Raw genomic sequence first — 14,358 nt, 5'->3', positions numbered from 1 at the left:
CCGACCCTTAGCATGGACTGCAGCCTACCAGGCTCTTCCATCCATGGGATTTTCCAGGCAAGAGTACTGGAGTGGGGTGCCATTGCCTTCTCTGTGTAGAGTGTCAGGTCTATGGAAATAAAGACCCCAGAATGACAGCAAGTCGGGGGGAAAAATGCTGAGTGTGGCTTGATATCTTGAGTTGGAGATGCCTGGAGATGGAGTGTCTCCCCTGAGCTCAGGTGGGAGCACACAGAGAACAAGGATGTTTGAGATGAGATGGCTCAGGGAGGATGCTTAACCCAGATTCCAGAGGTCCGTGGTCTCCCCAGAGCAGTGGAACATCTTGTCCTTATCTGACCATTTCAAGCAGAGGATTGATAGTTCTCAGGAGATTCTCTAATGTATTGGCAGTATACAATAATGGAGATGCCCCTGGCCCAGGAGTACCAGGAAGCCTGGCATGCTGCAGTCCAGAGGGTCCAAAGAGTTGGATACGACTGAGCGGCTGGACAACAAAATTGGTATCATCCAATAACAGAGATGCCTGTGGTCCAGGAATGCATGTAGAAGGGGTAGTAAAAAGCCTTATGCCAAATTTTGGATCCTGCAAGCATTGAAGGAGCAAGATTCAAGAAGAATCAAAACAAGAAGCAGAGTCTAGACCTTGAAGAACCAGGAGAAAATCATGTCTTGGATGCTAAGGGAATTATGAGTTTTTCAAAACAACAGAGTGGGCATCCTGGTTCTCTGAGATAGGAAGAGAAGAGGCAGAGCTGCTGGGACGTAGAACTCTGTTTCTGGATGTGCGGGAATTCACAGATGGTAGTCCACCTTCATCCTCTGTTGTAGATGCTTGGATGGCATCACTGACTCAATCAACGTGAGTTTGAGTAAACTGCGGGAGTTGGTGATGGACAGGGAGGCCAGATGTGCTGCAGTTCATGGGGTTGCAAAGAGTCGGACATGACTGAGTGACTGAACTGAACTGAGTCCACCTTCTGGGATAGCGGTTGGAAAGGAGGTCATCTGATGGGATGAGAAGGGCAAGAGCAGGGTGTGAATGTGAGTGAGGAGGTGACGGGGGTCTATAAAGGGTCTGCTGAGCTACCATGAGGCCTGGGAGATGGGAGACGAAATTTTCAAAGAGGTGCCAGTTCTTACAGGTCTAGGCTTTCTCCTGGCCATGCCCAGGAGAGATGGCTGGTTTGATTGACTCAGAGTTTCAGGTCTCCATCTGTCTCTACCCATAGCAACAAAACCAGCATGGACTTCTGATACCACTATGCCCAGGAAAGATGGCTGGTTTGACTGACTCAGAGTTTCAGGTCTCCATCTGTCTCTACCCATAGCAACAAGATCAGCATGGACTTCTGATACCACTAAGCTCTGACTCTCCCACGTGCTGCTGAGCGAGAAATGTCCATCTTGGCATCTGAGGGGTGGAGCCAAGCTAGAGAAAACCACCGCTGTGGGAGCTGAAGGGACCTGAATCCAATCCGCCTCTTCCTCTTGACTCTTGGCCAGTGACCTAACTACCTGAGCCTGTTTCTTGTCCTTCCAATACATATTTTATCTAGAAATGAGATGTGTGACACGTGGAGCCTGGCATATAACTGCATGCCATAAAGAAAAGTTGTTATGACTCCAGATGTCATTCTTCGAGCTCTGGGAGGCTACAGTGACAAAAATTTAGCCCCCGACACTAAACCACTTGGAGAGGTCCTGCTCTGCTCTCAGTAAGATGGGGAGAAACGTGTTAGTCGCTCAGTCGTGTATGACCCTTTGTGACCCAATGGACTGTAGCCCATCAGGCTCCCCTGTCCATGGAATTCTCCAAGCAAGAATACTGGACTGGGTTGCTGTGCCCTCCTCCAGGGGATCCTCCCAACCCAGGTCATCTGCATTGCAGGCAGATTCTTTACGGTCTGAGCCACCAGGGAAGCGCAAGATTGAGAAAAGGGGAAAAGATTGGAAAGCAAAATGTTTTTATGATTATCATCGTCTCTGCCATACTGTTCTTTTGTACTTTTAGGGCAATAATTAATGTTTAAATGGCCATCCATGCTTTTATTTCCAGGATGGATTTAATCCCTTTTAAAGATCCGGAAGCTTCCAGGAGGACACTGTTGAATTTCATGAGCCCCTCCCCTCCCCTCCCCATCCCAGGCAGCAATCACAGGCTGTTTTTCTTAAGCAGCTGTCTTTCAGCTGCTTAAGCTGGGGGATCTCATTGTGTTTTCCTTCCTTATCAGCCGTACCCTGGTGTTTGCTGAAAAGCTGCCTTGAAACTGACTGGCACCCACAAAAGAACAAGGAGGAACTTCTGGAGAATGTGATTGTTGCCAAGATAACTTGCTCCGACTTGTGGAAGTGTTTAGAATCTGAGTTTGTGATAAGGGGTGAATAGTAATGCTCAAGCCTGAACCAGACAGCTTTATACCTTTCTTAAATAAGTTTTCTCTCCCCCACCTCTTGCTTCTCATTCTCATTTCACAGATGGAAGCTTTCTGGAAACAGATGGAAAACATCCAGCACTTTCTGGTGGACCAGTTTAAGTGTTCCAGCTCCAAAGCCCGACAGCTCATGATGACTCTGACAGAAAGAATGATTGCAGCTGAAGGGCTGCTGCGTGATTCTCAGGATTTGCAGGCTCTGGTAATGCTGGAAGGGGCAGGGAGGGAACGTGGTATTCAGACTAGATATGTGGAATCAGAAGCTTGGAGGGCTGCAGGGATAATTAAGTTCCACACCTGTATACTGTAGATGGGGATACAGAAGCCAGAGAAAAGCAGTGCATCCATTTGTCCATCTATCCATCCATCAGGCATTTATCTATCCATCTGTCTATCCATCCATCCGTCTGTCTGTCCATCAGTCACAGAGATCTGTGCATCTCTCCATCCATTCATCCATCCATCCATTCATCCATCCGTCCATTCCATTAATGGAAAAGCCTGCCAGCTCCATGTCACTACAGCACGGAACATTGGTTCTCAATTCTGGCTGCACATTGAGGTTATCTGAGGAGGTTGAAAAAGTACTGCTGTTTAAATCCAAGATGGGTCCCTCTCCCAGAGATTCTGACTTAATCAGTCTAGGTTTTTTAAGGTTCCAGCTGACCAGTGAGCAATCAAAATTGACGCCCACTGGTGGATGGAGCTTTGGGTAGCTCTCCTGGTAGCCCCATGTATCATCACCAAGGGAGCTTAAAATAATGCCTGTGCCCCAGGCCTTTTGCACAGAAATCCAGTCTGATTGGTCTGAAGTGAAGGTTCTGGCATTGCCGGTTTTAAACCCCCCTGCCCCAACGATTCTTATGTGTAACTGGGAATACAAACCACTAGTTCAGAGGAATCCACAAATCCAAATCCAACTTTTAATCTAAGCTTACCCAGTTGAAGCTGTGTGATCTCGAATCAGTTACTTAACCCCTCTGAGCTTTGATTACTGATAAAAAAAATTCCATCCCAGGAGTTGCTGCAGGCAGGGCCCTGGGAAATGCTCAGAAACTCATAGTCACCATGGGGTTTTGCCATGGAAGTTTTGGACTAGCCTGGCTGTATGTAAAGCCCAGGACACTGTGCACCTATTAACCCTTTCTCTGACCTTGAGAACTCATAGGCTCAGACCCATGCACCCACCCAGGTCACACCTGACTCAGAAACCTGTAGCAGCCTCCCTGCCCTCAGCTCAAAGACTCAGCTCCTCAGAGAGGAGATGGCCCTGTCGAACCGAGAGGTTGCTGCTGCTTCTGCACAAACCGCTCTGTTCCTCAAAGTGTGGTCCACAGACCGGCAGCATCAGCGTCGCCTGAGAGCTGGTTAGAAATGCAGAATCTTGTCCCCCTCCCGAATCAGGGTCTGCATTATAACAAACTCCCAGCTGCACAGAGCTGTTTGAGAACCTTCTCTGCTTTTGCTTATCATGTACACATAGTTTCTTTTTTCTCCTCTGCTCTGCTGAAAGATAGACACAGATATTTCATTCCCAGTGAGCAGAGGGACCAGCCAAGCAATGCACCTGGGACCCCCATACTGTCTAATGACAGCCCTCAGCCTGTGCCCCAAACTTCCTGGTTTGCTGTCCAAGCCCCTTTGAATTGGATTTTAATTTGATAAGGCTGCCGATATGAATGCTCATCAAAGGAGAAAGATTTTTTTTCCTTTTACTCTTTTTTCTTTGTATTTAATTATTATTCCATCAGCAGGATATTGATGCCGGGGGAAAAAAATGGTATCCTTAGCTGACACTGGCCCAAATATTAGCCAGTCACTCCAGAGAGGAAGAAGGGGAAGAATTTTCTCCAGGTTATCAGTAGGTCCTTCCTTCAGTCAGCATTTCATGAGCACCTGCTGTGTGCCACATCCTGTTACAGAAACCGTGCTGCAGACTTGAGCTAGAATCCTGACCCATTCCACAGTTGCCTCTTATTAGCCGTGCGACGTTGGGCAGGTAACTTAACCTCTCTGGGACTCAGTTTCATCATCTATAAAATGGGAATCTGAATAGCATCAGCTCTGAGAGTGTTAGAAAGTGGATGACAGGTAGCACCTTTACCACAGAGCCTGACGCAGTGGGAGTGCTCAGTATGTGCTAGTGATTGGATTCTGGCAGGTCACGTGTCAGCAGGGAAAAGAGAGAGAAACAAATCATTGTCATGATGTATGAAAAGCCTGTAATCTTTGTACAGAAGTGGGACGACTGGGCTCTGCCTGCATCCTATGTACCAAAAATAAAAAGTAGCTTCTGTATGATGGAGTCTATTGATGGTAAGCTCCAGAAGAATTTTAAATTCCCAGGCTAGTGACATCTGAGAGTTCTGGCCTGGGCAGTCAGAATGTATCACATGGCATCACTGAATATCAGAACTGGAAGAACCCTAGAAAGGACCCCGGAGGGCATCAGAATCAGTCTCTAGGGATGTTCAAGAGAAAGAGGATGCCAGGAGAGAGGTGGGCACCTGCTTAGATAACTGGGACAGCAACTTGCATTCACCAGCACCTGCTGTCTTCTGGTCGCTATTTTAAGTGCTATACATATTTTGATTTATTTTATGATCACATATACTCTGTAAGTCACATCCACTGTGCCCAAGACTGTGCAGGTCTGGAGTCAGGTTTGAGGCTGGGTACGTTTGAGGACCAGCTACACTCAGAGCCAGCAGTGGCCCCTGCACCTCCCGTGCAAGTCCTTGTCCCCCTCCGGCCTCCCATCTGATGCTCCTGTGTTCCTGCTCACCTCTCTCCACGCCTGTCTTTCCTTAAATATAAATCCAGAGAGTGCACTCTCGCTGCCCAGCCAGGGGACCTCACTTAGAGGACCATCTTAGAGGTGGCTGCTCTGGACGTGGGACGCCTTCCACTACCCTGGGAGCCTGGCGGGACCACTTGCCGGCCACTCCTGACCTGAGCGCTTATCCTCTTGCACCCTCTAGTGGTTATGGGCCCACTGATGGCTGTCAGGCTTATTTATTTAGTTGGAGGAAGCCCAGCTAAAGGCAGTAGGAGAAGGGGATGACAAAGGATGAAATGGTTGGATGGCATCACCGACTCAATGGACATGAGTTTGAGCAAGCTCTGGGAGTTGGTGATGGACAGGGAGGCCTAGCGTGCTGCAGTCCATGGGGTCACAAAGAGTCAGACATGACTGAGTGACCAAACTGAACTGAACTGAACTGGAGGAAGCCCTCTGTCCTTGGGCTAGTTTGATGGCCTTCCGGAATAAACCTCACCGTTCTTATCTGTAATTAGGGTATCATTGTCCTGGCCCTGTTCACATGTTGTTATAACACAGACCAATGCAGCTCAGTAAACAGTGAGGGCCAGGGCTGCATGATGGGTATGGCCCCAGCTATGGCCCCTGCATCCAGGGTTCTCGGTCCAAACAGGCACAGGAGCTGTGGAGCTGAGAGGAGGGACCGAAGGGTTGGGGAAAGGCCAAGGAAGCAACCACACAGTCCACAAAGATAAGTAGGACCTGGGCAGGCAGAGGAGTGAGAGGTCGTGGGCAGGGTGTTCCAGGAGGAGGCCCCGCATGTGCAAAGGCCCTGCAGAGCTGAGAGCCGGGCATGCTGGGCAGTCCGGAGCAACGACGGGTGCGGGACCAGGCTGGAGGCCCAGCCAGGCCTGGTTCGGGAAGGCTTATCCACTGTGCCTGGGAGTTTAGATTTGCTTTGAAGGAAGTGATTGTAGGGTTTGGGCCTGGGGATGTTAGAGTTATGTTTGCACCACAGAAAGGCCCTTCCGTCTGCCATGCAGGGAGGAGCTGAGGGGGCAGTTTGATGCCAGTAAAGTCAGGGCAGTTGCCCAGGTGGAATCGACCAGGGCCTGAGCTGGGCCTGGCTCTAGGCCAGCAGGAAGGAAATGGAGGGATGTAGAGAAGGCAGGGGTGCTGGTATGATGGGGAGAAGGGCACTGAGGCTAACTCGGGCCATGGCCATGAAGTCCCGGGGGCCTGGGGGCCCACCCCAGGAGGGAAAGGCGTCATTTCACTGAAATGCAGGGCCTGAGACTCTAATGCCGTGCCTGGGCTCCCATTCTACACGGTTCCTTGAGCCGCTGCTCTTGGAGACAGAAGGACCCTAGATGCAGACCTGCAGGGCCCACCTCTGCCCTTGATGGACATTTCCCACATGGGGGAGGCATCTTTTCCGAGGGTTGTGTCCTCAGTGAAGGACAACCCAGCAGGGCTGGCGGACCTGTTCTAAAGTCTAGCAGCTGGGGTCACTCTCCCCGTCAATCTTACCTGGAGAATCTCTTTAATCCCCAGCACTCTGGTTTCTGGAGGCTCGAAGGCCAGGAAGCCCCGTGACCTTTACTGTTTCTCCCAGAAGCCCTGTCGACCTGAGAGGGATGACGATGAGGGAGGTGGACTTTCCTGTTTGGTCGTGTGCATTTATTGAGCTTCCCCCAGAGACGAGCGAGCCCGCTGTGGCACACTCACCGTGTACCAGGTGCTTTCCGCGTGTCATCCAGCATTGGCCGCACCACGTCCCCAAGAGGGACCACTTTGTCCCCATCTGAGACGTGCACACAGGAAGCTCAGGAGAGTGGGAGCTTCAACTGTGCTCTGCTTACAGGGAACCGGGGGCCCCAGGATGGAGCCCGTGGCTGTTAACAGCCCCTCGTGGCCAAGCGCTGACTCTGAATGTCCCAGCCTGATGCTCTCCATATTGCTTTTCCCAGGACACCCTGGAGAGGACCCTGGGGCGGGCACACGTGGTCAAAACGATGGAGTTCCTGAAGCTGCAGGTCCAGGAGGAGACCAAGTGCCGCCTGGCGGGCATCTCCCACAGCCTGGAGCTGCTGACCGTCGAGGGGAAGCTGTCCGGGCGGGAGAAGGAGGACCTGCTGACCCAGCAGCACAAGGCCTTCTGGGAGGAGGCGGAGGGCTTCAGCAGGGGTGAGCGAGCAGCCCAGGCTGGGCGCCTGGGTCCCCGTGCTGTGCTGCATGCCATGGGGGCCAGGGCTGGTGGTGGCACTAGCTCCCATGAGACCAGCCCGGGCTGCCGCCCCTGGTCACTTAACCTCTCTGAGCCCCGATTCTCCTCCCGTGAAGCAGAGGTAAAGGGCTGCCTCCTAGGGTCCAGTGTTGCCTGCCCTGTCATCATCAGTGATTCGGGCTGACAGAGACCCCCCTGGAATACTCAGAGAACAAAGCCCAGAAGCTCCGCAGGAGTCTCGAGGCCTGGCTCAGCTGCAGGTGGACGAAGGTGGCTGGTGGTCGAGCACATGGGAACTGGGCGTGACTATTTCCCACACGTACTGCTGCTCCCGGGCTGGACCCTGGGAGTTGAGCAGGTCAGGGCTCAGGACATCAAGGGCACCCAGGACAGTCCAGCTCACACCACTGGTGGGACCCTCAGGAAGAAACTCAGGTCTTCCATCTGCAGGGCGGGTACCCCCTCTGCCCCTCCTTGGACCCTCAGCAGGAGAGCTCCTCAGCACTGAGCCAAGGCTGTGTGTGCACCTGCGGCCTGAGTGGAAGCACAGCCGGGGCCTCTCCATGTCAGGAAGTCTGTATGGCAGGGGATCTGTGTGCCTAACAAGGTCTCCAGCAGCTTCTGGGGACCTTGTAGGACCAGGGAGACTCTGGGTGTCTTACCTGCTGGGGCAGCCATAACAGGATGCCATGGACTGGGTGGCTTACACAACACACATTTGTTTCTCACGGTTCCGGAGGCTGGAAGTTTAAGATCAATGTGCAGCCAGTTTGATTTCTGCTGTGGGCCTGTTTTCTGACTTGCAGACGGCTACCCTTTCACCACGTTTCACGTGGCAGAGAGCAAGCTTTCTTGCCTGAGTTCCTCTTCTAAGAAGGTACCAACCCTATGAGATTAGGGCCCCATCCCTAGGATCTCATTTAACTTCATAGGCCCCACCTCCAAAGGCAGGCATGTGAGGCTTAGGGCTTCAGCTCATCACTCTGGGGGCACAGTCCAATCTCCAGCACCAGTTTCCACTGCAGCCATGGGCTTGATCCTTCTGCAATTGCTCTGTCCCCTCTGCTGTGCCTTCCCACTGCCCTTTGGAGAGCTGGCTCTCCAGACTGGGACTCAGGACTCCAGCCAGGCTGTTCCACACATGTCTGTGTCACTGGGTGCTATGGTTGCACATGGTCATGTGTGACCACGTGGAAACCTGCTGTGGCTGGGACTTTGGATGGCATAGAATCTGAATGCATCTGGCCTTGAGGTCACCGCATGTGGTGGACAGGGCTTTGCCAGTGGGAGGGAGTGGCCGGGTTGGGATGGTGAAGCAGCCCCCTAGGTGGGGCTCCTGTGAAATAGAACAAGACAGAGGAGACAAGGAGACAGTCATGGGTGGAGGGAGGACCCTGGTCTCTCCTGGCTGCACTCTTTCCTTTGGTGCTAGAAGCTAAACAGATTCTCAGGTCAAGCCCTAGGAAGCCTGCCTGTGCTGGGAAAAGTGCCCAAGGAAGTATGACATGTGGGGCAGTCGGGGGAGGCGAGATGCTGAAACCAACGTCTCCAAGGGCTGCAGCCCCTTGTGACCCAGCTTTCACCTCCTCTCCAGTCTCTTTGCCCAGCATCTCCTCTGAAACCCAAGTGAACAGAATCTGGCTGTCCTCTTCATTGTCTCCTCTCTCAGGAGCCTTCTCTGGGGTCCCACGCTGCCTGTGTCTCCTCCCCCACCACCATCCCAGCCCTCATCAGCACAATTCCTTCTCCTTCTGCATTTCTTGTCTTCCTTGGACCATGAGCACCTTGAAAGCTAGGCTAGGTCCTGCTCACTGGTAGGCCCCAGTTCCCAGCACTGTGCTTGGTGCGCTTCTGAGGCTGAGGGGCCTGGGTAGGCCGAGAGGTTGTTTTTAGTGGCTCAGCGGGTAAAGAACCCTCCTGCAATTCAGGAGACCTGGGTTCGATCCCCGGATGGGGAAGATCCCCTGGAGAAGGGAACAGCTACCCACTCCAGTATTGTGGTCTGGAGAATTCCATGGACTGTGTAGCCCGTGGGGTCGCAAAAAGTCAGACACGACTAAGCAACTTTCACTTTCCTCTCATCTCAAGTTTACCTTCCCTAGTGCAGGGGCCTTTGGCCTTGGTCCACCCACCTCCTCTTCTGCTGATCTAATAACGCCCTGGCGGGTTTTGGATCTCGACTCCAGTCTGAAATGTCACTGTCTTCCTGCAGACTCTGTCCTGTGTCACTTCCCTGCCCCTCCCTGTGCCCCCTCCTCCCCTCCCCCATACACATATACTCTTTGCTCCAGGAAAAACCCCTTCGTTTCTCTCCAGGTCAGGGTGAAAGCCTCCCATGTTGCTCTGAACCCCAGGCTGTGAATGAGCGAGCGATGGGTCCCTTGAAATGACAAGGGACTCTGAGGAGCTCCTAACACCAGCATTTTGGAAGCACCTAAATGATAAAAGGAAAATAAGAAATGAGACTTGCCCCAGCATTTCTGACACTCCACATGCTGGAAGAAGCAGCCAGTGGAGGTTTCTCCAGGCGAGCAACCTGCAATGTCCCTTGTTTTGTTTCAATTGCAGAGTTTGCCCAGCGAGGCAAAGACCTGGTCAAGGCCTCGCTGGTGCGCCAGACGGAGGAGATGGCAAGGCTTGCGCTGGCCCAACAGGAGGAGCAGAGGAGCTTCCTGGCTGCGAGGCAGCTGACCACCCACCCCGAGGAGTTCCTCCAGGTGACCTGCTCCCGACTCACGCCCAGGTCCACAGGCATAGCCATCCAGGGGAGCCATGGGGGCTGCTTAGTCCTTGTTACTGTGCTTGGGAAGCCAGAGGCTTTGGCATCCAGCAGACAGAAGGTCTCTCCTTGCATCCCATGTGTCAGTTCAGGACCATAGCCAAGTGGCTTGAGCTCTGTATCCATAGCTTCCCCATCTATAAGCCAGTGATGCGAGCATCACCGCCCTCACTGAGACGAGGGAAAGGCAGTGGGAGGGTCTGAGGAGACGGCATCTCACAAATGGTGCTGGACAAGGGCCCAGCCTACAATGGATGTCACCAGGCAGTGTCCCCAGAGGGGACAGGCATGTCCCAGGTGCAGGGCAGGCAATTACAGACAAGGATGGGGCCCCTCGGTGGGTCAGGTGACAAGTCAAGGAGGGCCCTGCACATGGGGCTGAGCAGGAAGGACCAGAGAGGTGGACAAGCTGGACAGAGCTTGTGGCCTTGACTGGGAATAAAAGACAAGGGGACCCCCCAGGAGGACAGGAAGGAAGATATCACCCTGCTTGAGGAAAACAGACAAACTGGTGCAGCACAGGCTGGAAGGACCAGGGCTTGGGGTTCTTGGAGGACAGAACTCTGCCTCATGGTGCCCTGTCGATGGGTGGAGGGGAGGGGCTGTTAGTCTCTAGCTTGTCGCCCAAGGTCGTTAAGCATTTGGGTGCTGGGGCAGCAGGACCTGGGTTTGAACATTGCCTCTGCTGCAGTGTCTCACTGACTGCTTGGCCTTCAACTTCCTCATCTGTGCATTAGAAATCATCATGCCTACCTAATGGGGTTGTTGGGACTCGACCAGACCAAGCGAGGGACAACCATGGCCTGTCTATTTCTCTGCATGAGCATTTGCTTGTCTCTGCTCTGCCAAGGGGATGGCAGGACCGTATTGGGGTTCAGGCTCGGCCCAGAGCACAAACACTGGTCCTCCCTGGGGGCCAGCATGGTAGTGTGGCTACCTCCCCCGCCCCCAGTGAGAAGCCAGCAGAGGGACCCTCAAAGACGGAGGACAAGTCTTCTCATCCCTGGGTCCCTGGTCCAGTGCTCTTGCCCACCCATAGAGCCTCCTCTGAGGACCCATGCCTGGGGTTTCTTGGATTTGACATAAAGTGGGGTGAGGGCTGCTTCTGTCTTTGAGAGGATCCATTTGAAATGAGAGTGAAAAAATAGGATCATATAGTTCTCTGTTACTCTGGGATTGCCGGGTCCTCCTGCCTGACGTCACATTGCTCAGGGGGAGTTCTGAGTGTGGAGACGGTGATGCCTCAGCTCTGTAACCCAGGATCTCGGCCCAGGCTGGTGCACACTGATGCTCAGGAGACGTGGGGCCGAGGAGGGAAGGGTTGAGTGGACGCATGAGTGAATGAAAGAATAAGTGGACGAATGAATGAATGGATGGATGGACCCACAAAGTGTTAGTTGCTCAGGCATGTCTGACTCTTTGCAACCCCATGGACTGTAGCCCACCAGGCTCCTCACTGCCCATGGAATTCTCCAGGCAAGAGTAATGGAATGGCTTGCCATTTCTTTCTCCAGGACCCACAGAGGAACACATAACTGAATGAATAAATGGAGAAATGACAAATGAGTGAATGAACGAAGACATGAAGGAATGAGTGAATGAACGAAGAAATGAATCAGTGGGCGGATGCATGATGGACACAAAAGCACAGATAATTGAATGAATGAATGGGCGGCAAACAACTGAATGAACAGGGACTGATGAATGAGGGTGGACTTTGGCCCCTTGCCCAGCCCCTCCCTCTCTGGTTTCTGGTCCTCCCTCTCAGCTCCCCTCCTGTTCTGCTCCCACTGAGACCAAAGGCTTCTGACTGCTAGGTCACGCTGCTGTTGCTCCCTGAACTTGGCTTGGATTGGCTTCCCGTCTTCCCTTCAAGGACCCCTCCTTGTCCATCAAGACTCAGCTTACGTGTCTCCCTCACAGGGACTCTTGCCTTTCTGCTGACCCCTATGAGGAGTCCACCCTCCGTACTTGGGCCCCAGGTGCCTCTCTGACTGTGTTTGGAGCATCTGGTACATGACTCTCTGTCACTCTGTTGGGCTCCTCAAGGGTGGGCCAGCACATGGTCAGAGGGGCCCGGCTGGCCACTGACCACCCTGATAGGGTTCGTGCTTTGCTGCATGGGCCTCCCAAGACCTGGATAGTGGTCCCCAGGAGCTGAAATCAGAAAATGATGTCTAGGGGTTGTGGTCAGGAGAGAGGGGTGACAGGGCAGGGAAGTGGTGGTGGGCAGGGTGGCATCTTCTCCTGCTGGGTAGATGAACAAAAGTGCAGTCTCGTTTTCCTGGAGATGGGATTCGCTGGTCCCGGCCTCGGCCACAGTTCACAAGCCATGAAAATCATGTGACATTCCTGTGCCTCGGTTTCCTTGGGTATAAATCAAGGGTGAACATCCTTCCAACGTGCGAGGCAGGGTCATTCGGGGAAGTTGTTCAGGGGAAACAAATCAGCATCTCTCTGCAGATTCGGCCTCTGTTTTACTTGCAGGCATTTCATGACGTCCTGGAGATGCAGAGGCTGACGCGGGGTGACCTGGAGGAAGAGGAGGACGTCAGGGCCGCCCAGGCCATGGCCGCGCTCTGCCAGGTACGTGGCCTCCAGGCGGAACTGGCTGAAAAACCTCAGCATCCGTGCGTGCATGAGAACCTCACGTCCTCAGGGGCCAGGGACCCCGAGACCCTCTGGGCAGAAACCAGGGAGGGCAGTTGTTGGTCCAGGTCACATCTGAGGCCCCTTCCATTTCTGAGATGTTCGGGACTCTCACCTCCAAGTGTTCCTAGAGGCAAGGGTCTTTAAAAGTCAGCTCATCCACGTTGAGAGTAGGCTGGCGTCTGTGGGTGTCATGAGTGTGGAGCGGTGATGAGGAAGGAGGGTTAGGCTTGAAACAGAGGCCTGGGTTCAAGTGCCAGCACCATCTCTTTCTCCCTGGGCAACCTCATTTAGCTCTGGAACAAGGGCTGGCTCTAAGAAAACAGGAGAGAGCAGCCAAGCCCTCCAAAGTCAGAGGGTCTCCAGGATACGATGATGACTGAGACAGACAGAGACCCTGCCCCAGGAAGGACCCAGAGCTGCTGGGAAGGTGGAAATGTGGCCCCAGTCAGGAAGGAAGGTGACATGTGCCGTGTTGGTGGGGAGCGCCCCAGGGAAGGTCCACCTGGATCCAGAGGGCCTGAGTCTGCATCCTGGCTCTCCCTCCTCACAGTGCAACCTCCAGAACATTACTTGGCCTCTCTAGGTCTCAGTTTCCCTATCTGTGAAATGGGGCCAGTGATGCCCCTCTTCACTGTGCTGTTGGGAGCACTGAATGTGCATGAGACCAGACAGTAGTTGGCACCTGGGACATGCCCAATCCAAGTTCACTGCCCTTACAACATCCCTGCTAATGGATGCAGAGAGAAGGGGTGAGAGATGCTGGGGATGGGGGGATGAAGGTGAGTCCAAAGATGGCTGTCCACAGAAGGTGATGCCTGAGACAGGCTTTGAAGTGGGAGACAGGCTCCAAGTGGACCAGGAGTCAGCAGGCAGCCCAGGCAGAACACAAGGAAGGGGAGAGAGCACAACCTCCGTCATGATGGCAGCTGCGTGGGGTTCAGTGGCATCTGTATGAGTTTGCAGAGGCTGCTATAGCAAAGTACCCCAGCCTGGCCCTTAAATACAGACATTCATTTTCTCGTTGTTCTAGGGGCTAGAAGTCCAAGATCAAGGAGTCATCAGGGTTGAATTCCAGTGAGCCCTCTCTTCCTGGCTTGGCGACGGCCACCTTCCCACTGTGCCCCAAACCTCAGGTGTCTCCTTCTCTTACAAGGACACCAGTCCCATCAGATTCGGACCTCACCCTATGACCTCACTTTACTTTCACTATCTCCTCCAAGGCCGTATCTCCAAATATAGTCAGAATGGGGGTTAGGGCTTTAGTATATGAATTTTGGAGGGATGTAATTCCATCCATAATAGTGTACCTCAAATTTCATGTCCATCGGGAACCTCAGAATGTGAACTAATGTGGAAGCAGGGGGGCTTTGCAGATGTGATTAGTGGAGAAGAGATCATTCTCGGTTAGCGTGGGCCTTAAATCTGATGACTGGTATCCTTACGAGATGGTCATCGTGAGGACACAGACACACAGGAAGGTGGCCATGAAAAGACAGAGGCTGAG

General features: G+C 53.1%; 1 protein-coding gene across 4 annotated transcripts in view; it reads left to right on the top strand.

Annotated features, from left to right (window-relative positions):
- Window positions 1–14,358, top strand: part of EVC (EvC ciliary complex subunit 1) — a 104,774-nt gene that overhangs the window by 30,328 nt on the left and 60,088 nt on the right. For all 4 annotated transcript variants that reach the window (XM_055589082.1, XM_055589080.1, XM_055589081.1 and 1 more), the window contains exons 8-11: window positions 2,479–2,637; window positions 7,167–7,383; window positions 9,992–10,140; window positions 12,690–12,788. In XM_055589082.1, the coding sequence (XP_055445057.1) occupies window positions 2,479–2,637; window positions 7,167–7,383; window positions 9,992–10,140; window positions 12,690–12,788 (624 nt within the window). The remainder of the gene's footprint in view (window positions 1–2,478; window positions 2,638–7,166; window positions 7,384–9,991; window positions 10,141–12,689; window positions 12,789–14,358) is intronic.

This window comes from Bubalus kerabau, chromosome 7 (assembly GCF_029407905.1).
Source record: "Bubalus kerabau isolate K-KA32 ecotype Philippines breed swamp buffalo chromosome 7, PCC_UOA_SB_1v2, whole genome shotgun sequence".
NCBI classification, from domain to species: domain Eukaryota; kingdom Metazoa; phylum Chordata; class Mammalia; order Artiodactyla; family Bovidae; genus Bubalus; species Bubalus kerabau.
Note: the sequence above shows the minus strand (reverse complement) of the source record. Positions and strands in the feature narration are given on the sequence as shown.